At 41.8% G+C, this 26,988-nt stretch overlaps 1 protein-coding gene across 1 annotated transcript in view; it reads right to left on the reverse strand.

Moving 5' to 3' along the window:
- Nucleotides 1–1,906: 1,906 nt before the first annotated feature.
- The window catches only part of LOC311485367 (protein diaphanous homolog 3-like), a 148,041-nt gene continuing 122,959 nt past the window's right edge, over nt 1,907–26,988 (reverse strand). Inside the window, exon 28 of the mRNA XM_084540727.1 lies at nt 1,907–3,240. Coding sequence (XP_084396853.1) covers nt 2,858–3,240 — 383 coding nt within the window. The 3' untranslated portion in view covers nt 1,907–2,857. The remainder of the gene's footprint in view (nt 3,241–26,988) is intronic.

The following is a 26,988-nucleotide window of genomic DNA, read 5'->3' on the forward strand; positions in this document are numbered from 1 at the left end:
CTTTTCTTTGGTGTGTGGGAACCAGAATCAGAAGCAGGCTGCAGAGCACATGAACTCCCCGATCAAAATATAATACAAGAAGCTAAAAATCTAACTTCCGCAACACAAAAAATACAGGTACTTCACTCTCCTTTGAAGAATTTTTTTTTTTAGCTTTAAAAAAACCTGACATATTGAAAAGGACTGCTGTTACATGCGTGCAGAGATCTATAAGAGACCTTGGTTTGACTTTAAGCTGCTCGGTAAAATAAAAAATAAAAAGCACGCCACAACCAGCTAAAACTAAATCAAGGCCACAGGAGGAGCTCAGTTAGCAACTGCTTTGCTCTCCCGAGCAGCCGATTGCATCACCGGGGAGATGTTTGTCTCTGGCTCCGCTCCAGATGGGGACAGTTTGGCCGCTCCCCGTGCTGAAGATATTCGCCAGCTGCCAGGCTTCAGCAAGCAGACCCTGTCAGATAGCGGGTTAACTGGTCAGCAGATCTCTCCCTCTCGCTTCACTTCTCAATTCTGTCTCTGTCCAGGTTATATGGGACCTGTGCATTTAATCTACTGTATGTGTGTGTGTGTGTATAAGGAGGCATATGTTGTCTTGTTTAATTAGCAAAAGGTAGTGGTTAAAGTTCACACGTGCTCTTAGACAAGCTACAATTTCCTTTACTTAGATTTAACAACCCAAATGCACAGAAACTGCGGTGAACCTGCATTTTTAACGTCTGCAGGCACGATCAGGTACCTTTTTTTTTTTCCATGAGCAAGAGCATTTATGAAGGATATGAAAACTGTGGTCATCACGTAGCCGATTCCAAGGACACTGCTCACTGTAGCCTCGCCACATAACGTACTGTTCGACAAAATGCGCAACCTTTTAGGAGAAAGGTTCACACTGTAGATGTGAAAAGAAAAGGGGAAATGAAATAGGGGAAGGTACAGGACAAAAGGTCGAAAAAGGTATGTCTATGGTCCAGTTTATTTATTTATTTGGACTACAGTGGGTTTGTTTATATGTTAGTCACGTTGTTCAACTGCAGCGATAAATCTGATCACAGAATATCTGCAGAGGAAGTAGAGGGTAAATATTTGTTCATAGATGATCAGACTGTTCAGGTTTCTTTTTTTTAAGCCATTTCAAAGCAGACAAGTGCTGCTCACTAGAAATTTTGCCTCCAGTTATGTTGCACACCGATCAGGCATGACATTATGACCACCTTCCTAATATTGTGTAGGTCTCTCTTGTGTCTCCAAAACAGTTGTGACTCATCAGAGAATGGACAAGGGTCTTCTGAGGGTGTCCTGTGGTGTCTGGCAACAGAATGTTGTTAGTGGGGGCCTTTGAGGGGAGGGGCCTCTGTGGATCATCCCACAGATACTTGATCAGTTTGGTATCTAGTGAATTTGGAGGCCAGGTCAACACCTTGTGCTGTTCTTCATGTTTCTTTGAGTTGTTCCTAAACAGCCTGTGTGTGTGTCAGGCTGCATCCTGCTGGGGATGGCTGCTGCCATCAAGGAGTGTCATTGCTATGGGGTGGGGGTGCCTGGTCTGGTCTGGTCTAGGTGGGTGCTACATGTCTAAGTAACATCCACGTGAATGAATGCCAGGTCCAAAAGTTTCCCAGCAGAACACTGAATTGTCATAAGATGGTTAGTGTTATTTACTTCACCTGTCAGTGGTTTTAATGTTGTGGCTGATCGGTGTATGTACTTTGTGTTTAGGTCACCTTTATATTCTCAGGGTGGCGGTAATGAGGAGGCGATCTATGTTTCTGCTCCGTTATAAGTGTGGTGATTACAAAAAACAAACAAACAGAAACATTAACAGCCACACAGACACTGACCAGCTCACTTTTGTCACAAACACAATTCAAAGACTTGTTTTTGCTTCATTTTATTGTAAATGGCTCTATAAAAGTGAATAAAGATACAGCAGATATGATGGTGTGAATCATTTCAGCTGGAATGTTGAAGAGAAACAGCATGGGCCACATTTTGGAATATATCTTAATTTTGTTTTTTGCAGACTTGTTTTCGCTGCGTATGAATGTTTCCATTAAAAATGAGACAAGAAGCCGTCTCAACGTCAGAATCAAATGACATCTACTCATTGGTACGACCTGTGAAGGTAGAATCATATTACAAACAGTTAGACCAATACTTTGGATATAAAAGACGCCCAATTATTCCACAAGGAATGAAAAAATAAAGTGAAAGGGAGAGAAACATAATTAAATGCTAAATATGCTTAAAGAATGTAAAGTACATGACTAACACCACGGATAGGAAAATAACTAATGTGTAAAGAAAAGAACATAGAACAAGTAGGACAAGATAATATGATGAACATGTAAAAATGAAAGAAAATGTTTTGCAAAAAAAAGTGCTTAGCAACATCGTCTCTTTTACTTTTAGATAAAAATCTGTTCGTATCTCTCTGCTTGGAGCACATAAAGAAGAGCCAAATGGTTTTTGGCAGTGCACTTTGCAGCATCAAACGTTTGGATGTATTTTCTCTTTTTTAAACTATAACACATGACACTAATATGCTGAATTTTTGAAAACTCAGTCTCCTACAGGACCGTATTCATAATTTCTGTGGGTTAAAGTGTGACCAGCAGTCTGTGCCGACTTTAGATAATGAGTTTTACGTCAGTACCATCAAGCGTTAAAAGCATGGTTCTCAAATATTTTACTATTTTTATACAAATGTATATATTTATAAAGCTTTAAAATAGTTTATCTTTCACTATTCTGTTTTTATTTGATTGCTAAGCTAATTTTTAACTAATCTTTTATGATACATTCAGATATAGGGTAGAAACATACTGTACATGTTCAGTATATTTCAGATAAGACATGAACCTCACAAGGCTCTGAGTTTGGCTAAGAGAGCCTCGACGTCTGACTCTCCATTGGCGCCATAGCTGCCGACCACAGGACCAGAGGAAGAGGAGGAGGAGGAGGGCTGGAAGGCTGGAGTGTCTGCTTCAACCTCCATCACTTTTTCAGCCGGTTTAACCGTCTCCACCGCCCTCTCTCTGTCCAGCCCGTAGCTCTGACCCGGGACGTTCCTGTACCTGCGGCCTGGCACGGAACACACAGGAGCCTTGGCCCTGGCGGTGGACGGGTGGCCGTCGGGCTCGTTGTGGGCCTCCTTGGCGGGGGGAGCTTTCGCCGCCGCCGTCGATGAACTCGGATTTATATTCTGCCGAGAGCGAGACCTTTGTAAAGGGGCCTTGTTGTTTTCTGTGAGTGGGAAACACAGACAAAGCAGTGAGTACAGCTGTGAGAACGAGGGGAGAGTGAGAAGGAAAGCGGTGCGTGACTGACGCGTTAAACGAAGGGAAGCAAGAAGGTTAATCAGATTACAGATTAAATTACAAGCACGGCAGAAGAGTGAAGGAGAAAAAGAGCAAGAGAGCGAGTGACTAGAAAACGAAGCGTCGGTCTTAGAAGTCATCAGAAAGTAATAAGCGGCACATTAGTAAGCGCATGCTAAACAGATGTACATGTATGAACACGTCAGGTGACCGTACACACTATTAGTCTGGAGGGAAAGACACAAACGCCGTGGCAGAGGACAGATTTTCTGCAGCACTCTGTGGCGTGCAGCCAGCTCAGTATGATGAAATGGATATGGCTGATCAGCCGCAACAGAAACTCAATAACATTGTATGTTGCCCTTTTCCAATCTTCAAGTCTCGCCCCTCTTTTATTTTTTTCTTTCTTACGAGACACTCTCCGAGCCAGCTCCACCTCCCCTGATTCCACTGTCATCATCATCCATTCTCCTTTCTCTGCTCTTCATCTGGGCTCTCTGCGCCTACAGTAGCCCTCTTCATCTTTCTTATTCCTTAACACACATTGCCAGACAGACAGTGGAACAGAGAGACGCCCAGATGCCAGGATCAGACCTACGTTCTGAATTATAATCCCTCTGAGTAGATCTTAGACTTCATCATCAGTATGTGCGCGCTGGAAGGAGAGGGCAAATCCATATTCATGTGACCTTGAGCGCGAGGCTGAGAGGAGTGGCGCGAGGAAAGACACCGCCGCATTTAAAGTTTCCTGAGCCCGAAATGTCTGGCAAACAGGAGTCAAACACAGCGGAGCAGAACAGAGCGACCCGCTCTGTCAGCCAATCGGTAATGAGTTTGGAGCGTGGCCAGTCAGTCATGACAGTGTGTTTTATGGGCCGCGCTGACGAATGACAAGGAACGTCCCTGAACACAACCTCTGACAAATAAATAAGGATAAAGGGAGGAAAGAGAGCAGACAAGAAGGAACCAACTGCAAAATTAAGCAAAGGAAGCAGACAGTCACACAGTGGCACATTCACACACACACACACACACACACACACACACACACACACACACACACACACACACAAAAACTCGTTAGGCAAACAGGAGGCAGAGGAGGATTTTAAAAGGGTGAAATGAGTAGTGTGTCGCCTCGCTGCTGTGACTGAACGTTTATTCCACAGCTGAAAAACCAAGTCTCCTCTCGTTATCCAGCCCTTTTCGCTGTCTCTCCCAGTCTCAGTTATAACAGATGACAATTATTCCCCCGTTTGCTCCACAATTTCCTTATCATGTCCCAGTCCTTTGTCGTGCCTCTAAAAACCTGCCATCAATCCCGCTTCTTTCCGCTTAGCGATGGCCCACAAACACAAATTTCCTTTACAAATAATACACTCACAGACTCAGACTCAATTGTGTTATCAGCCATCTGCTGTCGAAATAATAAACCGATGCCACTTCTGTCGTCTTCTGGGGATGGGGTGTGGGGTGGGCGTACATGCGAGCGGGTGTTATCAGACATCAGCTGAGACAAAATCCAAACGTTTTTGGAATTACATTCGTTTTAGCATTTATTAGCATGAATTATCATTTCGTTATTCTCAGCTCTGCGCGAGTCCTTAACAAGTATTTATGAAACGGAAAACACACACTAGACAGAGGCGCAGCATCAGTTCATATATATTCACACTTCAAACAGAAACGGAAGAAAAAACACAATTGAATAAGACCTCTTATCCAAAAGTGCATTTCTTTTCTCCCTAAAAGAGCCCTAGCCTTTAGTGGTGAGCATGATCAAAGTGCTGGCAAGTTGAGTTTTTTCTCACTCTACCTGCCTGTGACACCGAGCTGCCCCTTCCTTTGAAGCCTCGCTAGCTTCTCAACATATACCTTCATCTGAGCTGTAAAACACGTCCGAGAGATGTAAAACACGTCTCATCTCGCAGGTCGTACTCCTTTTAACCAACACCTGACAAAAGATTGTATAGGAGAAGGAGCCATGTTGAATTTTAATCAAACAGCTGCTCTTGATGGTCAGGAATACGGAGGCTTTCTTATTGAACCCACGCTGTGATCAGCAGGGTGTGAATTTATCCCTCTCTGACGATTCGAAACGGATTTAGATACGCAAAATCGTGGAAGAGCAAAGATATATTTTTATTCCACATATACATGTCCTTGTGAAGACCCACAACTCAACCGCTGCCGGTTCAGTTCACCAATTCTGGTGGGTGTAGCCGCTATTGAAGCAGTCTAGCGGACCCGAGGATTGAGCTACAGAGGTCGCAGACTTAAAATCTTCTCTCATTAGAGACGAGAAAGGTTACACAAAACATTTTTATTTTTTCCCACATATACTGTAGATCTGTAAACACACTTTTAGAAATATTGGGATAAAAGAAGGATGCACTTTTTGCTTAAATCTTGGCGATTGGGTTTTGTTTACCTCAATTTCAGGATCAGTGTCACCCATCTAAATCAAACAGTTTGAACGCTAAATGGGCTCATGTCCTTGTAAATGAAACAGATTACTGCCTCAGTTATTGCCTTTGACCAGGAGCAGTAAGGGCAGCAATAGTTGCTTTGTTGTTTTCGTAAAAGAGTAAACTGATGCCTTTCTGATGTTTGATTTTCTCGTCACTGAAAGCATTTTTTATTTTTTTAAATAGAATTTGGGTTTTGTACCAACACAGTATCTTTCAATCTTGCATCTCTCCTTATTTTTTTCAATTTGGCAGCAGTTAATGTTCCTTCACCTCGATGTGAAAGAAGTTCACGGGGAAACATTCCCTGTCCATTATTAGAAGAGGTTTTCCTTTACTCCGTCTGCAAATAGCAGCAGAAAGGAGTTCACATTTCCCCATGTAAGATCATTTGCTCCATTTACATTTGCAGCGTTGACTGATGCAGATAAGCCTTTACTCATTTCTCCCCCTCCACCCATCGTCTGCTGTCTTGATGTTTGGTAGAAAGTTGGTAGAAAGGCAGGCTGAGGCAGGGAGCCTCGGCACAGAGGCAGAAAATAAAGTCCCTTTCTTTCTCTGTCTGTTAAAGCTACACTCCACTATTGTGGTGACAATAAAGCTCATCTACATGAGGAGCTGTTAAGAAGTTAAGGCAAAACAATCTACACATGAGACAGCCTGGAGACTGGTATTTTCCAGCGTGTAAACCAAGAACACAGCGCAATCGTGCTGAACAACCAATCTATCACAGTCCTCAGTCCAACTGTCCTTTACTTAGCTGGAAGGGAAACTGGAGAAGAAAAACAGTTGAAAAACAATGATAAAAGAGCTGGCAGAGCGAGCTTGTTGTGTCTCTTCTGGCTCTCAGCTTTGCTGTAAAATGTGTCTTTAAATTGTGAGTCTCAAAGCCCACAGCCTTTTACCCAGCTACTGACACTGGCACTTGTGCAGCGTAAGACAAGTGGAGTCTCAAATAAAACAGACTAATCCCTGCTCTGAATGTTGTCAGAATATCATCTGTAATTTCAATATGGAACCCGCAGTGGTTTATTACACGTCTGATAGGATGGCATTTTATAGAAATGTTAAAGGGCCTGTCCAATAGTGAAAAGGCAGCATTTCTTTTTATTTATTTATTTTTTTTGATCTGCAAATAGCTGCAGAGAGGAATTCACATTTTCCTCTCGTCAGATCATTCGGTCCATTTGCATTTGCCACTTCAAATACAGATGCAGATGAGCCTTTCCTCTCATCTCTCACTCCCTCCCCCTCTCTCCACACTTATGAAGTTTGCTGCATTTGATCACTTTAAGAACAGAGTAGTCACGCAGACGCACAAAAATACAGTCAGTGAAGTGACTTTTTCTCTCCGAGGAGTGACTGACACAACAAGTCCAAGTTAGCGAGATCAAACACGCACTTCCACGCCCGCCGCAAATCAAAACGCAGCAAGATGGATCGTCAGCGCGCCACATGTTCTGTCTAATGGTGACTATTTGCCCCGTTTTGTTGCATCTACAAGTGGAGTATTTAGGGTCAGCTCACTGCGTAACACACAAGCCATATAACCAAATTCAATTTACATTTTGTTCAATTTGCAAATCTGAAAAATAAAAATAAATTGTAATATGACTACTGACAGGAGAAGTAAATAACATTGACCATCTTGTGACAATTCAGTGTTCTGCTGGGAAACTTTTGGACCTGGCATTCATTCATGTGGATGTTACTTAGACATGTAGCACCCACCTAGACCAGACCAGGTACCCCCACCCCATAGCAATGACATTCCTTGATGGTTTTTAAATATACCAATCAGGCATAACATTATGACTACCCTTCTAATATTGTATAGGTCTCCCTTGTGCCTCCAAAACAGTTGTGACTCCTTCTGAGGGTGTCCTGGGATGGCTGCTGCCATCAAGGAGTGTCATTGCTATGGGGTGGGGGTGCCTGGTCTGCTCTAGGTGGGTGCTACAGGTCTAGGTAACACCCGCATGAATGAATGCCAGGTCCAAAAGTTTCCCAGCAGAACACTGAATTGTCACAAGATGGCTAATGTTATTTACTTCTCCTGTCAGTGGTCATAATGTTATGCCTGATCGGTGTAAGTAGATGCACTAATTAGTCAAAACATCAGACTTTCCTCGACTGTGCAATGGTAAAAAATTTCCAAAACTTGCCAGTCACATTAAAAGGATGTAACAGGAGACGAGAGCATGGATGTGTTCGACTGTGTGTCAGGCAGCAATTAGCCAAGTGGAGGTGTTAAAGTACAGACGCCGCGATTCATGGTGCAAATGAAACGGATGAAAAGACTTCATGACTGACATTTCTTTCCCCCTTCAGAATGGAATCACTGATTGAAAGGAGTGGGGAATGGTGAAAAAGAAAAATCCAGATCACCAAACAACCCTCAGAACTTCCTGCCCGCTAATGGACGGTGGTACATTGTCACTGAGGTCGGACTTTTGATGTGAAAAGAAGTTTATCATTCTGTCTATGTGCACGAGACTGTGTGTGGGCTATGATTTTGTACACAGAGAAAGAAGGCATTCAAAGAAAAGCTACATTTAGGTGTCATAATTGTGTGCCATGTGCTAATGCCCCACAGCGAGTCTTTTAAAAAGTTAAAGCTAATGGATAGCTTGTTAGCTTGCCTGTGTATATTAGGCTGGCGGTAATTAAAGATCATTACCTGGCAAAACACCAGCCACTGAAGGTTTGTCGCTTGCTTGTTTGTTGTGGTTAGCTGTGTGTGTGTGTGTGTGTGTGTGTGTGTGTGTGTGTGTGTGTGTGTGTGCAGACTGGCCTGTCTACCTTCTCTGTCACACGAACCAAAAAAAAAAAACATCGATTAAAAGTGAGCAAAGGCAACGAACAAAGGGAAAGGAGTGGAAGAAGAACAATACTAGAATAAATGGGACGATGAAGATGAAGATGCCAAAATAAACAGCCTCGCAACAGCGGTGTAATTTGGAGGCAATGATTGTAATTTGGACAAGACTCAAATAGAGCAGGAATAAAAAATCAGGGTGATATAAGAAGAGAGAGGAAGAGCAAATAGAGGAGGTGCAAGAGTGGACTGCTGAAAGAGCACCATAACAATCCCTATACGTAATGTGAAAACTAGCACTGTTAAAGGTAACCGAGGCCCATCCTACTCTAATGCATATCAAAGTGTTTTCTTTTGTTGAGCTGTGATTTGACTTCTCCATTTTCTGTTTCTCCTTTCCCACATTAAACTATATCTTTGCTGAAATACTGGAAAACACATTATAGTGTTAGCGGAAAAGAAACATAATTTGGAAGCCTTGTTTAGGAAGATGTGAGCCAGTGTGCATTCATTCATTTCCTCTCTCTCTCTCTCTCCCCCTGCCACATTCTCTGCCTCAACAGTGCATTCATTTTTGGGCTTTGGTTGTGGAGACGGAGGCAAATAGTGCTGAAACGTTCAACGGAAATTTGTTTCATCTTAAAAATCTATTTATCAAGCAAAAAAAAAAAAAAAAGGAAAGAATCAGACTGCTGGCATTCTCTGATTCCAGATTGTGAGAATTTCCTTGCTTAATTTGTTAAAATAAACTAACCAAACAGTTTGGTGGTGTCAGTTTGATGTCTGGGAACGTGCAGTGGAATTTGCCACTGTTTTCACATGAAGAAAATAACAACAGATTAGTAGCTAATGAACATGATTATTAGCTAAAGCTCTTGTGGGCATGTGTTCTCTTTTTCTCATCTTTCTAATTAAGATACGGTGAAGCTCTGGCCAAAAAGAGAACAGCGCTAGAGTCGTCACAATGACCACTTTGATACAGTTAATGTGCTTTTAGAGTACTGTGGGACCTAGACGTCGTAACCTACGCACATAGCCGATGCTGGTGCAAGCCATTTATACTTACACGCTCGTCAGTCTGGCTCGTTCTGTAACAACACCACCCAAACACTAGTCGGCACTGTGTCTTTTTTACCAGTCGGGTTAATTTTAGTAACCCAAACATTGTCGAATTTCACTTTCAACAATGACGACTGAAACTTTTGCCGAAATTTCGACAAATTCAAATGTTTGTATCTCCGAACTTCCTCAGTTAACCTTTCCTCTATGTGTTCCATCTTTATTGATCCAAAACTATCAATTCGATAATGGCGGCCATGGAGAAGCAGCCGGAAATACTAAAGCGGAAACACGCTACTACCAAGCGGACCAATCACAGCTCTTGCGCCCTGCGCCGCCACGCAGTTACATTTCTAGGGAGGTGCACGTCAGTTACGGTGCTAGGGTCTGCGTATTCTCTGCGTAGGGGTCTGCACTGTCGCCGTAGCTTCTGTGTCAGCTAAACGCAGCTGCCTATTAATCTGAAAAGGCTTGAAACTAATTCCAAAATCATTCTGCTCATGTGCTCTTTTGAATTGAGCTCACACAAGTGGACTCATTATATTTACTTTATAATATCTTAATAGAGACAGAATGTGAATTTTGTGAAGTGTGCATGTTAAATACAGCAGTAGCGATCACCCTCAACACAATGAAGAAATATGTAAAAGAATAGTAAGAGGAATCTGGATAAATGGTCCAAAAGAGAGAAGAGGGGCAGTTCCTTGACATTTATAGGTCACCATCTATAACTACATCCTTGTAAGTATTCTTAACTGGGCATGGCAGTGGCCTTTGCACAAGCATAGATGTGTACATAAGGGACACTCTCATATAGACATGTCGGCACTTTTCACCTGCAAAGCCGAAGCAAACATGACATATTGAAATCAAGTGCACCTGACAAAGTGAGCAGGGTGTCGGGGGCGTTTTGCTGCTTAAAAAAAAAAATAGGAGTGACGTGAAGGATATGAAAGAGCTGAGCAGTATGTCCCTCAAGTCCTCTGCCCCTCAGTGTGAACCCAAACCTCTGTGAGCGGCAGCCAAGCATGACATTGCGTTAGCACGCCTTGGTGCGTCGCACAATGGCCCAAAAGTGAGCCTGGTTCCTTTCCACTAGTGGGGCTACCGTACATAGACACTACCGGCTCATGCTGCACAAGATGCTGTAACAGATGATCAATGATCAGTCTCCTCTGTATCAACCGCTGGTGACATGACGTTTCCCAGTAACGTTGTTTACACGTCGATTGTATCCATAGTGGCCTTTTCAAAAAGTGATGGTTTGACAGACTAATTAAAGGCTTACACACATACACACGTTCAGCTAACTGTTACTGTATTTTATGTGCAATGGCCAGTACCATAGACTGTGAATAAAGATGGACTGCAGAACAGCTCCTCTAAGGTGAAGCCAAAGCAAGTAGAGCTCCCCCTGGTGGCTGGCTGCAGTATAGGTCATAAGCTCCACCCCCTCCTTCCTCGTTAGTGGATGGGGCAAACTAAAACACTAAAATACACATCAAATAATTTTTTTTCAAGGATGGTTTCTGTCATTTCTGGTAGTTAATGTAATGTTGATGCATGTTCAAGTATCAATTTTTCTGATAAGTTTTGTTTTAGATGCAGTCGAAACAGGCTGAGTACCATTTGCCATACTAACCGCTCCATGAAGTGGTCCCATAGGACCGTGAGTAGGACAAAAATAAATAAAGAAAGAATAAGTACAATGTATAATCCAATATTTCTGTAACTGGTGGAGGCAGAGCAGAGCACAGTATTAATTCAAACAAAAAAGTGTGAGTCTGGCGTTAGTGTTGGGTGGGCCATCGATGTCATGGCTCCATGCGTCGCCACTCCGTAATGCGCAGACTCTGGCTCCAAACTCGCAAGATGGCGCCGGGAAAATAGCGTCAGTTTGGCCAGTGCAAGGAAGTGGGGACGCATTGTCCATATTTATATACAGCCTATGGCCAGTATGCACAACATAAACCAGATATAATCACATTACTCTGAGCTGTTCCGTTGAGGGAAAACAAAATAGAAGTTAAATTGATGTTTACTGGGTCCAGAATACCATTGTCTAGAAATAATGACAGTGAATAACCCATCCCAAGTGAGTCTTATATCTCTGCAAGTTGCAAGCCATAGTCAGCGATAATACAAATATGCAATTTGTACTAAAAAAAGGGTAAAAGAGGTACAATTCCTCACAATATAAACAAATTTGTTCACGTGTATTACAAAGGGGAAATACACCTAGCAGATGGTTGTTGCAACCTGGACTCTTACTCCTGCTTTACACTAATTATATCTATGTGCAGGGTAATGGACTGGGGATGTTTTCCTCATACAGGGACAGGATCACTTCCTGGGGTGTCTCTCTCTTTGTCTCCCACACACAGAAACATCAGACACAGACACACATCAGTGCATAAAAGCAAACACAAACGCACACTCAGTCCTTTCCCAATAAGCGCAGACTATTTCACTGATACGGGTGTATAACCAGTGTTGTCCGCTGCATTAGGCATGAATTAAACATGCCTTAGTTTCAGGCTCCGCTACCTGTTGTTGTTGTTTGTGTGGTTACTGCTGGTAAATATCCCCAGCAGTCGTATTCTAATGCATATGTATTTCCCCTCGGTGACTTCACACTAACTAAGGGCTTCTATCGGACGCTCTCTCCAGCAGTGTACACCTGTCACACTGGGAGAGGAGAATATTGATCCCTCGCAAGCCTCTAGGCACAAAGTTGAAACACACTTGCAAATGTATCCTCAGACACGCAGGCAGGAAGAAGCACGCATTTCTCTGTTGGCTTTGAAACCGTCTTTGACATGGATTAATGAATTAGCTAGCTGAGAAGTTTATATGACACAAATTCTGAAAATGAGATTGAGCGTGATAGCGAGTACAAGTTATTTATTTATTTTTTAACCAAAATGCAGCACCGTAATTTCTGGTGTATGGAGAACATTTAAGAAGAGTCTGATCTTTGATTAATACCAAAACTGAGGTAATGTATTAAAGATATAGGGCAGGGACATTTCAGTTGCAACCAAGCCTTCTATGCAAATGGTAATTTAACACCATTTTATCTGCGTGGCATTATTTATTCATACCCGCAAATGCAACATAAGGCAGACTCATCCTCTGTCTTAACATTAAAAGCTTATTAATGACTACTTCCACCTCCAACAGAAGTCTTCCCCTCTTTGTCTCTTTTGTATTTCCTCTAAGGTGTTTCTTTTTTCTGCCATTGTTTCCTGCTGCCAGCTGAAGGCTTGTGTTTAACACTCATGCCGACTCTGACAGCTCTCAATATGCAGGGCCAGTCCTGCCAAACAGACTTATGAATTCCAAACAGCCTGGAGTCATGCTCCATATTTCATTGAAGTTGAATATTTAAAAAGATCAACCCACTCAAAACCCTATAAAACCTATCGTTCTGGGGCCTTGTGTCCTAAAAATAAAATCGCATCTGCCATATCGCATTACAGACAGCCACATCAGCCTCCATCTCCTAACCATTTCCCTCTCTCTGTTCCTTTCTCTCTCGCTGACAAAACCCATCTGGTAACCAGCCTGTCCCCATCAACACAGGTTTTGCTCTTTCAAACAACTGTACACTTCTTCCTGCCTTCTTTATCTCATTCGCTTCCCTTTTCTCCCTCGCTGTCTGGGTATGACTTTTTCTTTTTTTCTGTGTTGGTGCTGCAACTCTCACCCCACAGCTGTCGTTCGACCTCAGCTCTTCTTAGAGAATCACATACAGGACCAAGTAGAAAACTTAGTTCTTCCTTTCCTTTCTGCTGCAAAATAAAACAGGTTTCTTAATACAGAAAGCGAGAAGAAAACACGAGATTCATCAGAATGAATTCAATTAGACGAAACAGTCTGCAATCCACCCTGCCTCTGACACCACAGTCTCAGTCAGAACAAAGTGCTTGAGACAAAAAAAGCAAAAACAAAACACAACCCTTTTGTTATGCCCAGTCTAGAGTCTTGTATAGGGGTTTGTCTGAGTGTAATGCAATGATAAGATACTGACACATCACCTCAAAATGTCTGTTATACATTAGGAGTATAAAGAGAAAGAGAAAACAGCTTGTTTCTATCAGACAGCATATGTCGCCATGTTAAACTAGCCCAAATTAAATAAACAGGCTGACTTGTATTGACTGAAGTCAGTACATCTAGTTCAGTCATTAAGCTGGTTAGCTAGACTAGTGATTTCTCTTTACTACATTATAACAGTGGCTAAACTGTCAGATACATGTGAATGGAGAAACGCAATGAAAATATTTGGGCTGGGTTTAAATATTAATAAAATCCTTGTATACATTTTTTTCTCTTCTTTTATCTTCTCGTTAATAATTTTGCAGCAAGAGAGGGCAACAAGATTAGTCCACCTAAGAGGAGATGGCACCCCCACCTCATAGCAATGACACTCCTTGATGGCAGCAGCCATCCCCAGCAGGATGCCGCCTGACACAGACACACACACAGAAATGCTTCAGGAACAACTCAAAGAAACATGAAGAACAGCACAAGGTGTTGACCTGGCCTCAAAATTCCCTAGGTGCCAAACTGATCAAGTGTCTGTGGGATGATCCACAGAGGCCCCTCCCCTCAATTCATACGACCCAAAGGCCACCACTAACAACATTATGTTGCCAGACACCACAGGACACCCTCAGTCCATTCTCTGATGAGTCACAACCGTTTTGGAGGCACAAGGGAGACCTACAGAATATTAGGAAGGTGGTCATAATGTTATGCCTGATCGGTGTATTATCATATAATCATTTCAGTATTTTTGTGGAGGTAAAATATTATGAACAAAATTCAAACCTAACAATGTTTATTTTATGAAAATCTATCTCATAACTAAGCAAAATAGTTTCTAAACAGAAATATCTGGAAATGCATTAATAGTAAATTGACTTGAAATACATCAGGAACTTGTGAATCGAATAGATTCAGGAAGTCAGTAGTGATACTCAGCTCTAGTAAATATGTAAGCAAGCAGGTCAGACTATGTTTATCTCCAAACTATAATTCTCATGTTTAGGAAATTATTGTTTTTTTTAAAAAAAGGTGTTCAAAAAGCATTTTTAAACAGTACTATGCTTAACACTCTGATCAATCTCATTATTATTTCAGTACTACATAGTAAACAATCTTGGTCAGATGCTCACTACTGAATAAAAATAACTTAAATGTGCACTGGAATATGCCAAAATGTTCTACTGTGACTATACTGATGTAAAAATTGTTGAATAGAACTCCTAAAGCAGAATTACTGGTTTCATCAATTCAGCTTGTATATGTGCTGACAATGAAATATTAAATAATGTCAATGTTTTATCCCATTTAAGCCTAATTGTATTCAATGTATGTATTACACAGAGATGGAGATTTAATTCCAAATAAATCTGTAACATTTATGAGGACTCTTTCCAGACTTACGAATACAGAGCACAGAAATGGCTTTTTATCTACTGACTAAAAATTACAATATGCAAATTCTATGCTTCCACTTGATTTCAGATATAATCTTTGATGAATAAACATGACACAGACATGCAAAAGCCTGTGGGCAGAAGCCTGTGCATACACCCACCCACCAGTTGGCAGGGAAAAAATTAGATCAAATCTACCCATAGCAGAATTAAAACTAGGAAACAGGCAAAGCATCAAGCAAAGCCGTTGCAAACAGGGTGACTGTGTCACTGCATACCATTAACACAGAACTGCTAGATCTTTACATCGAGTGATGCTTTTAATTCAACACTCTGGAACAATTAAAGCCAAATAAATATAATATAAATAAATATCCCCACAGTATGTATGGTAATGAATAAGTATAAACAAAAGCATGAAGCATGCATAACCTGCAATTTAAACTTTTTAATGGTTGCTCTTTAATGTTTGTGCAAAGCAAACACTTTCTGCGGCTGCCTCCACAGACTTGACTGTGGCATTTGCTGTGAAACACTACTGAATCAGTGGAGAGCGGAGACAAATTTGGATTTTCTGGCTTCACTAATTAGAAAAAAATGGCACCAAGCGGTGAAGTCTCATCCAGGCTTCAAAACAACTCATCACAAACCTATGGGTCACGCCACGGGCGCTACATATTTTTCTGTGATCTACTGTACGGTTCATGAGCTTTGAGTGCTTTTAGTGCCTCACACACATGGTTACAAAGTTGGGCAATGCCTTAGCATCATGGTGAGAGTAAATCCTGAAGTGCCACGTGCGTGAGCAAGCATTGGCCTCCCTGTTCCTTCCCCGTCAGCGAAAGGAAAGCAAAATTCACATGGAATTACCGCGGTGCTTTGGGGAAGTGTTGCTATGCTCTCCTGCAACCGCTGGAGCTCACTGACATATCAATGCAATTAGAGTCATGGCTGTGTCCCAGTGAAGGTCAGCTAGCACCACTCAGACTAACAGAGAGGGGGAGAAACACAGAGACAGCAAGAGAGTGAGTGAGGAAGGCAGTCTGAGAGGAAACAAATTAAGTGACAGGCCAGCATGGCTGAGTTTAGTTCAGCGCCTGTCCAGGGGCCCCTTTCCCCCAACTCTCACACTGGCCTGGCAATTAAAAATACATGCATCAATGGTCCATGCAACTCTCTGAAGAGCATATAATCCAACATTTACACACATGTAAATGGGCAAAGCCACTGAGCATAGAGTGTGCAAACGAAGTGCATTTCTATTTCATATTCCCCGTGCGCTTAGGACCGATGGCCAGCCAGCTTTGTTGCATTCAATGAACCTTTAATCAATGCAGCAGACAAACGATGCCGTGAAATAGGAGGTTGTACATATCCCGGCCCAGGGGAACGCGTTAACCCAATCACCTCGAAAGGTATAGATCCGCCCAAAGAAAACTGTAGTTCAGACAGACATCAGTAAGCCAAGGACAGCGGTGTTGATGAGATTGGACCATATTGATTTTAATCAATAGAGGGCTGAGCAGAGGTGTCTGCCCTCTTCAGATGAGGAAACACATTTAAATTGTGAAACCCCATTTTGTAGCCAGTTGTTAGCAAACACCCCGGGGATAACTTTCAAGCTGAGTGGGACCTGTAACAGTGACCTCAGTGTATGCGGGTGGATAAGAGTGAGTGTGTGTGTGTGTGTGTGTGTGTGTGTGTGTGTGTGTGTGTGTGTGGACAATAAATGATTATTTTAGTTAAGTTCAATGCGTGTACACAAATCCCATCACTACAATATAGCACACAGGTGTAATATCTATGCATGTATTGATGGTTTTAACACAAAAGCCTCCTTGGCAAATCTTGCCAGAGGGAAAAGTGCAGTGCTTTACTGTAAGTGTGTCATCCATCTCATTCCTTTTGAAAGCTCCCATGGGGCCCATAGCAAGCCATGCTCTCCTCAGACATGTTCTATGTCTCAGTAGCCCGTGGAGGCAGCGGCGGTGTGGACAACACAATGGGTTAATATTGTAAATGGCTGGCAGAGGGGCACTGCCAATAAGGCTGCAACACGTTAAAGCTTTGGCTATGAGAAAAGAAACTATACACCATACATGACTGCATCAACAATCCGAGAAGTACTCGCCCTGCACTCAAATAAATAGTTTTGCTAGTTCAGTGCTCATGCTAGCCTTGACCTACAGAGACATGCAGAGCAGATGTGGTGTAGGCGGCAGTTGTTGTACAGGGTAATCATCTTCTTTGTACATGGTCATGCTTAAAAAACACACCACACACACACAAAAAACATTTGCAGGCTTTTTGAAGATAAAAACCTTGAAAGAAACCAAGCAAACACACAAACACACACACACACATACACTCAGAGGGTGTCACGATTCACCAAGTGGGATCGATGTGCTGGGCTTAATGTTGAAGATACAGCTGCATTGATTCAAACTGGTTGAATCAGGGCAAAGATTGGAGGGAATCGCAGCCAAATCGATGCCAGTATTTCTATACCAGAAAAGCCTGATATGACAAGCATAGCTTTTTTTTTTCTCCCCATCAGCTAATCGTGTCTGTTATTCTGTGCATTTCCCACTCTTGCATCGGCCTATCTTGTCAAATCTGTGAAAATTCACTTCATTACCACCTCTTGGTCAAAAGAAATAAATTTGCAATCTTTTGCCCTTCGAGCTATTTATTTTATCAGGGAGTTTTGGTGAAAGCCCAAAAACAATGGCACGGTCGCATTTAACAGCTTAAATTTGTCATTTTACAACACAGCCTGCAATTGCAAATGAGGGGATTCAGTAAGAAGTTTAATAGGATTCAGTTTAGACAGTTTGCAGACAGTTTGTTTCTCGTCATGTATCATTAGATGTATGCCCTAAACTCTATTGGTGCATTAAATCAGTGTCAGACCTGCACAGCTGTGCCATTTATTTAACACATTCAAATGTAAAAGAAAAAATAACTCCTAGATGTGTGTTTGTTTTATTTAATCCGACAATAAAGAGAACAATAGCTCAGTGTGAGACATCAGAGCATACAGGAGCGCCTGCAGCACAATCCTAGTTGTAATTATCACAACACCAATCAGCGAACACACACAAGACAAACACAGGAACAAAGAAGAAATCGAGGGGGGAAACGAACAGTAAATAACTTCTGAAAAAAAAAGACAAAGCACCATGACAGCATGTAACACCCTCTGTCTGGGAACAATCAGGGAAGCTTTGGTGCTGTTGTCTGCTGCTAGCATTGATCAGACAGGAGACATAAAACAGAGGGCAAGAGCAGGGCTATGTGGGCAAGTGCATGTGTGTCTCTTGGCTGCTTTGAAAAGTTAGTTAAACAGCAGCAACTTCCAGCTATAACCGTCTGATTATATGATTTAGGAGAAAGAAATAGTCTAGCCGGAAAATGTTCCCCACATACCAACCACCAGCAATAAACCCTCTACATTCACGCTGCAGCGCACACAAAACAAACATCAAAAAGTTTTTTTTTTTTTTTTTCGTGTGGCGAGAAATGTGTTTTGCATAAAGTAAAGGCACAAACGTATAATGAATAGAGCAACTTGTGTGAGATGGTACAGGACAGAGACGTGAAGGAAGGTATTTATTACTGAGCCCAGCCCAGTGTGAGAGTCTCGCCTTGGTAGGAAACATGTCACATTAGTAACTGGAACCTCAGACCCCAGCAGAAGCAATTATGTAGAGAAAATGCATAGAAATTCAGCTAGTTAAACTTTTCCTGTCAGATGTAGAAAAGGCAAGTATTCCATTCCAAGTTTGGCAGCAACAAGGAACAAATATATATGGAAGAAAGACATATAATGCTTTTCAAATGAAATTACTTGTAATAAACACCCGAATTTTAAACGCTCACTATGCAGTGTAGCATTTCCCCTAGGTTTACGGCTTTAACTGTGCGGGATTCAGGGGGACTGGGTGTAATCATGCAGATGGACTTTACGTTGAACTAAACGGTCGGTTGATTGTACAAATCTGTCGGTTTCTCAGGGGGTTGATGCGACATATTTTCTGACGAACAGTCTCTGTCCGCTGGTGGGAGTGCGCTGACCTGTGTGTGCGCACACGTGTCTTGTATTTGCGCATTTCTCCACAGGAGAATTATAAAAGTTCGACCACATGCCGTCGTGTAAATAAGATAAATAACATACGGCTATTTTGTTTGTTTAATAAAAGAATGAGTTATAGACCTAAAGGTAACTTCAAATTACTTCTGTTGTGATCTGGTGCTATACAGAAAATACAATTAAATAACGTGACCTCCGTGGGGGGTGGGGCGACATCCAATATAATGGTAGGTGTGATGTTACAGAAATGACCATGTAGTTGTGGGGTAGATAACATGCTAATTCAGCTGTGATAAGGATTCAGTCAAAGTGTTTACATTCTACTTTCCAGCTACACAAGCCAGTGAAACTTGACCATTGGTTACAAACCTGCAAATATAGCGTTGATGACTCTGTATGTTAACTGAAAAATACCAGTCCATTCTCTAAGACACCAGCAGACACCACTCAAAACTGATCCAGTAAATGTATGTTCTGCTGCCAAGATCCTCATAATCAATGCTGTATCCCACAGATTTGAATCAAGACAAGTCCCACAAGAGTTAAAGTGGAAAGCGGGAAAGAGTACATTAGATTTAGAAACAAAATATAGGCAAAACATGTCCTGAAACATTGCTTGTAATGCATCCATGGCTACAATTACAGCAGTCACTTCAGTAATGCTAGGATGTAGCTCTGGGCATTCACAAATCTGATTTTGTTTGCACTGATTTCATATCTGCCAAACCACTTGGCGAGGAGGCCAAGCTTACATTGTTATTGGAATTGCTTGAGTCTGGACATAATCAGACATCTCCAAACCCAGAAGGAAGATAACAGGAAAAGAACCAGCTTATATCCGGTATGATCCCAGGGTATTATCCTGTTGTACAGCATACACACATTCAGCACAGGTCTGCAACAATAATCTTGCTCAGATGAAGATGGATGATGGTGAAACACATTTAAATGTTTTTACCGAAGCTAATTATTTTTGCTGTATTCGACGTATTTAGGTGAAGCCTGCATTTCTGGGTTTGGATCCAAACGTTAAGAACTCAATTCAAAATTATATTGACACAAATAAAGAATACAAATCTTTGTAAATGATGTACTGTATTTTAAACAGCATGTTGTAGGGGCTTGATTCAGTTAATAATAAGTCAGATAATAAAATAATGTAAGTATGCAAACTGGTAGTTTTCTGTCGTGGCAGCTGTTGTTTGCGTTGTACGCCTTTAAAACACACTGTGAGAAAGGCTCGATCAGGGGAGCTGTAAATAGAAAAAAATAATAAGTGCAGTTACTTATTATGATATTTGGTGTTGGGAAAATTGGATTTAAGCCTTTGAATGTTTTAGTTAAGGGACAGCTCAGCTAGTTGAGTGTGCAGCCAAAGATCTGACATAGCTAACAAAATGTGGGTGTACATTAGACATCGTGTAAATCAGTGGTTCTCAACCTTTTTTGGGTCCTGGAGCCCCTGCATATTTTTGATCGACCCTGAGGAACCCCCACCCGATTTGGGGGGTGGCAGTGCAATTTGACAAAAACAGCAGAAACTGCATTTTAAATTGCATTATGGCATTTATTCACTCTTTGAGGCAAATATGAGCTTTCAGTTGTGTCTCAGTCACATTTGAATAAAATAATGCTATCTCTATAAATGTCATAGGATCTTCTTTAAAAGATATTTTATTTTCACGGACCCCTTGCAATTACACCACGGACCACTAGGGGTCCGCGGACCCCCGGTTGAGAATCTATGGTGTAAATAATAACACTCATATTGCATACAGTACATTAATTCCTGTGAGGTCCTGTGTACCAACTTGTACATGTAAAAGATATTTATTTTGGATATTATCACCTGTCACTAACAACAGACCAGTATTTATATTCCACAATGATGTACAACTGTATATTGGATGCCTTTTGCTCGTAAGGAAAATTCACATTAGATAAAACCTCTTAAAGAATATACACTGATCAGCCACAACATTGAAACCACTTACAGGAAAAGTAAATAACATTTTCCATTTTGTGACAATACAATTCTGCTGGGAAACGTTTGGACCTGACATTCGAGCGAACGTTACTTAGACGTGTAGCACCCACCTAGACCAGACCAGGCACCCCAACCCCATAGCAAATGACACTCCTGATACCACAGGACACCCTCCACAGAGGCCTCTCCCCTCAACTCATAGGACCCAAAGGCCCCCCACTAACAACATTCTGTTACCAGACACCACAGGACACCCTCAGAAGGCCCATGTCCATGTCACAACTGTTTTGGAGGCACAAGGGAGACCTACACAATATTAGGACGGTGGTCATAATGTTATGCCTGATCAGTATATACCTTAAAGGCTAATAAATGAAGAGTGTGACATTTTGAAAAACTCACCAATATGGATGCAGTCACAGTCCTTACCCTGATTTCTAAACATTGCCGTGTCTGTTCTTGAACACATGTTTAATCACGGATATTGCGCAGACTACATCTTCACATCTCTCCGTCGTTCTCCCTCCCTCTGTCATTACAAGATAAGCTACAAACACCTATTTTTGAATGGTCTAAAGAGAATACTTGGCTGCGGTATACACACACAAATACATACAGGCAAGCAGCCTTTATAAAAACAGGTATACCTGGAACAGAGCCAGCACAATCAACACAGACACCTTCTGGAACATGCTGCTGTGAGGTGCTGGTTGGTGGCTACTAATGGTTCATTGCCATAGGTGGGTGGAGAAGAAGAAAGAGAGAGATGATCTTTGTCGAGCTCATGTTTTGCACTCCGCATGCACACAGTCACCGCTGTGAATAAAACCGCGGAGGATACATAGGAAGAAGAAAAGAAAGCCACAGAAAAGGGAAAGACTGGTGTGTTGTTTTATTTTTCCTTCTCTCTTCTTCACGCGGCAACAACAGGTGCGACACGGCTAAGGCCATTTTAATAGCACTGGTACACATGAATGTATATGTGGCATGCATACACAAACTTCCTACTGTGTACACATGCAATTTTTTCCTGCTCACCATAGCAACCGAATGAAGACAACTTGTACCATATACACAGCTCTGGCTAATAAATCCTTTATACCTGGCTCTCATTATAGTCTGATTAGATGACCTGTTTGAAAGTGCTGCACGCATGCAGTATTGCAGCAGTAAAATGGCCCCCAGACACATACAAGCGTGCACAGACACACATCATGCTAATGTCTCCTCCTCTGTGGCTCTTGCTGGTGGCATTTCATACAGGGGGACTATGACGCATCTTGACAGTATCTCCCCTGTTACCACTCCTACTCCCACATTCCCTCACCCCTATATGTCATGCAGAGGGTGTTTCAGCGACGAATGGGCAAAATGCCGTTGGTGCACAGACTTTGGCATTTCTATATACTCAAAAACGAGGACGACTGCAGATGTGAAGATAGAAAATAAGGAACTGGTTGTTGGTGGTTTCTTTTAAGAAAATATACAAAAACAAAAAAATCCCCTTTTGAGAGCTTTAAAATAACGTGAAATGTGATTATGATGCCATTATAGAGGAAGGAGGACACTGAGTATATACAAAAGCAAGAGAAGGCATTGTGGATTGTAGGAGGAGAGAGCAGGAAGACACAATGAGGATAAAATGAACAAGCAAAAAGCGATAGCGGGTTTGTAAGAATGATAAAAAACTGAGCATGAAAGGAAAAGAGAAGGGAAAGGTGCACAGCTTGAAAAAGCACAAGGAAGGTGGAAAGGAGAGTGGGATTTATTTTCACCTGTCAACAGCACTTAAGGCCATAAACACATACAAAGCTTCTGCTTCAGGGCAGTGGGACAATATTTGTCATGCTGTGGGTTTGTGTCTGATGGATGATTCTTCACATTTATGTAGTCTGTCATCAGGGTGTTGACCATGTCAGAACCTGGTTTGAGTCTAATCCTCCTTGAGAAATCACAAACGTACGGCCACCTGTTCACTGCTTGTCCCCGTAACATTAGTGCAAAGGTAACTGTTTCTGGGGGCAGAGCATGGAGCCCCTTTCACAAACGACAGAAGTCAGAGCAAAACGCGACTACAACAACACTCAACCCCGCTTTTAAATTCTGATTTACTACCGAGAACAGCACAGTCAGTTCATATCATATCATTTTTTAAAGAAATATCCAGCAAATTACAGCACCATGAGAACATTTCCTAATAAACCGCCTCTTATCACCTTGTTGCAGCATCTTGAACACAGAGAATGATGCAAACCTTGAAGAGAACGAATGACGAAGGCTGACTGAAAGGTAAAATGAACCCTTTTTTTTTTTTTTTCCCCAACTGTGGATCAAAGGAAACAGAGGAAAATAACATGACAAAATGGCTTCATTCATCACTTTCATGAAAATCTTTGTGTCTACACTGGGCTCAGGCGAATCAGATACCAACGCTCAAGTATGCGCTGAACGGTGTCTGTGTGGGCTGTGAGACCTAGACAGAAAAAGGTGATGACTGGAGGATGTCTCGAGTCTCCACGGCCTCCTGTTTTGTGCTTTCTACTGGACTCTACGTAAAAATGGCCACGAACATTTTTCAAACTGCAACGTTGTCTTGCCTGCACAATGAGGCCAATTAAGGGTAGCATGGAAACATGAAATTATCTGTCAAGACAGCCATAAGTGTGTTTTTGTGTGCGGGTCTGAGAAAGAAAAACACAAAGAGAGAAAGTGAAAGAGAGAGAGGGGGAGAGAGAGAGAGAATTTGACGATTACAAGCACGCTTGAGAAAATGAATCTAAAACCGCAGGTGATTTATATCATTTGTCATCACAGTTGCAAGTAAAACATGCATTTGTGCTGTGTGTAATGAAGAATATGCAAATCCGGAGTCAGTTTCCAGTTACTCTCTCTGATTGGAATGAAAGCTGCTGTTAAGCAGTGATAAATTGAGACTCCAAATTTACCCAAGAAAAGAATTCCTCCTGCCCACCATGACGTTTGTAATAGCCACAAAAAGACTAAACGGTTATTTTTATTATCAGTGAATTAGTTTCTCGTTTAATTTCCTTGAAAATTCCCATTCTGATGTACGGCAAAAACATTACTTTCATCTGACCAACAGCCTGTGGTCTCTATAGCTTTAAAAAAAAAATCAGTTTACGGGGAAAAAAACAAAGCCATAAATCTTTCTATTTAAAAAACTGGAACCAGAGGACCAAAGAAAAATGACAGCGCGGTAGAAATGAGCATGTTTTCATTTGTCATCCGCCCGATCTACGGTGCATTAAATAATGTATTTTAATGCTTTTTATGTACTGTATAATAATTGATCATTTTCATGTCCCAGTGAACCTGCGCGTGGTCGGCTGCATGTATTGTATGTCCAACTGATTGACTGAGTGACCGAAGCAGAAGGAGAAAGACGCAGCAAAAGGGGAGAGGGAGAGACAGAGAGTGAGAGAGCAATGCCTCAGATGCATATAGCCTGCCAGTTTGGCTCTAGCAGACAGTGACCTTGTTAGCATGATTAGTAGAACCACTGAGGCGTGATTGGCCCCGTTACATTATTCTTCCTCTCTCCTCTTCCGTCCTGTCATCTCTTATTTATCAATCTTCCTCTCCTTCAATCCCCTTTTCCTCTTTTGGCCTTTGTTTGAAAGCAGAATGACCAAGGGTTCAATTTATTTAAATATGAAAAGATGTTTCTCCCTTTCTTAAGGAAAATGTGTTTCTATTAGTCTGTAATCCATTGTAGCAAGAAGTCTTGATAATATTTTTTAGACATTTTTGGGCATCGTGAAAAAGAAGCAAAGTCCGCATTTGTCTTTTTATGAATGTTGAAAAAAATAAAAACCATCAAGACGAAGAAAGGCAAAAGCAGGGAGCAAGGTGGATTAACAAAAGGAAGTCAAACAAGATGGAAACCGCATGAACACTGGGTGTAGTTACACGGGGATAACACCTTCTGGAACAGACTGTGATTATACCATGAACAACAAAAACTTTTTTCTAGAGTATGTCTCTGTTTGCTACTTTAACAAGTCAGATGATGTTATGGCAATCTTCAAAAGACATGTTTTCTTGCCACTTAGGATAAATAATAAAATACAAACCTCTGTCTACATACACCGATCAAACATAACATTATGACCACCTTCCTAATATTGTGTAGGTCTCCCTTGTGCCTCCAAAACAGTTGTGACTCATCAGAGAATGGACATGGGCCTTCTGAGGGTGTCCTGTGGTGTCTGGGAACAGAATGTTGTTCGTGGGGGTCCTTAGAGGGGAGGGGCCTCTGTGGATCATCCCACAGATACTTGATCAGTTTGGGATCTAGTGCATTTGGAGGCCAGGTCAACACCTTGTGCTGTTTTTTTTAGTTGTTCCTAAAGCATTTTTGTGTGTGTCTGCATCCTGCTGTGGATGGCTGCTGCCATCGAGGAGTAACATTGCTATGGAGTGGGGGTACTTGGTCTGGTCTAGGTGGGTGCTACATGTCTAATTAACATCCACATGAATGAATGCCAGGTCCAAAAGTTTCCCAGCAGAACACTGAATTGTCACAAGATGGTCAATGTTATTCACTTCTCCGGTCAGTGGTCATAATGTTGTGGCTGATCTGTGTATTTCACCATATGTGGGTAATCACTTAATTGTTACATAGCTTTATGAAATATTCTCTTAACATTACTACTTCATTCTCGAAATGCAACAACCGTCACAAAACTGAGTGATTTTGCTTTTTCTTAATATTTGATGATATATCTTCATTACTGCATGAGAGCAAAGAACGTGATAAAATGAGTTCCTTTTAAATGTTGCATCTGGAACATCTTGTCATGTATTCTGACTCACTGTATATTGAGGTTTCTTTGAAATCATTATTATTATTTTCCATAACGCGCACAGACATGCTGAGATTGAAACGGAACATCTGTGACCTTGAAGTAATGATTTGAGATGGGTTGACACAGACGAGAGTCAGGTGAAGACATTTGAATGACACGGGCAAAATGGTGCTTGACGGCCAGCCGGTTAGGGGGTGGTTTCAACTGTCATCTCTGTCGACATGGGAATAGGAGCTGGATCAAGGAAAACTGTGTGTGTGTGTGTGTGCATGGGTGTGTGAGAGAGTGTTTGAATGAAAGTAAGGAGATACAATGGATGAGCGACAGAGAGAGAGGGAAAAAAAAAAAAAAACAAGACACCATGGTTTTAGTGAACAACAGCAGTCGGTGGTTCGTGTTCCTGAGCCCACGCTGCACATCATGAGAGTTAGGTGGAGAAGGAACAAGCTGTGAAATGTATCATGCTATAAGGTAAGAAGAGGCAGATTCAATTTCGATGGACAGTGCAGTTCTACAGAAACGTCACAGGGAAGCGTTTGTTTTAAATTATTTGTTGAAATGTATGGGAAGGCCCAGTGCTTTGTACTGTATTGTTCGCCTCTTGCATCAAATTATCATCAACACACACTAGGGGTTGTGCCGACTAGTCGACTTTACTGCTGTGCCGTGACGCTTGAAGCAGGAAGTCGACTAGTCGCCGATCACGTGACAATAACAACACGGACGCCTCCTAGAAGACAGGTGATCAGCTCAGAGGGTCATTGAAGCAAACTAGCAGCGGTTCATCGTGTGTGGAAATACTTCACTAAAGATGAAGCCCATTCTACCGTGACATGCAGAATATGTAAGTCAGTCCTGAAATAGAACAAAAGTACTACTGCAATTCACACTCATCTGAAGAGACGCCAAGCTAATGCTAACAGAGGAACGCTCCACATCCTCTAAGTGGCAGTCAGCTAACAACTTCACCTGC

This window comes from Chelon labrosus (genome assembly GCF_963514085.1).
Source record: "Chelon labrosus genome assembly, chromosome: 3".
NCBI classification, from domain to species: Eukaryota; Metazoa; Chordata; class Actinopteri; order Mugiliformes; family Mugilidae; genus Chelon; species Chelon labrosus.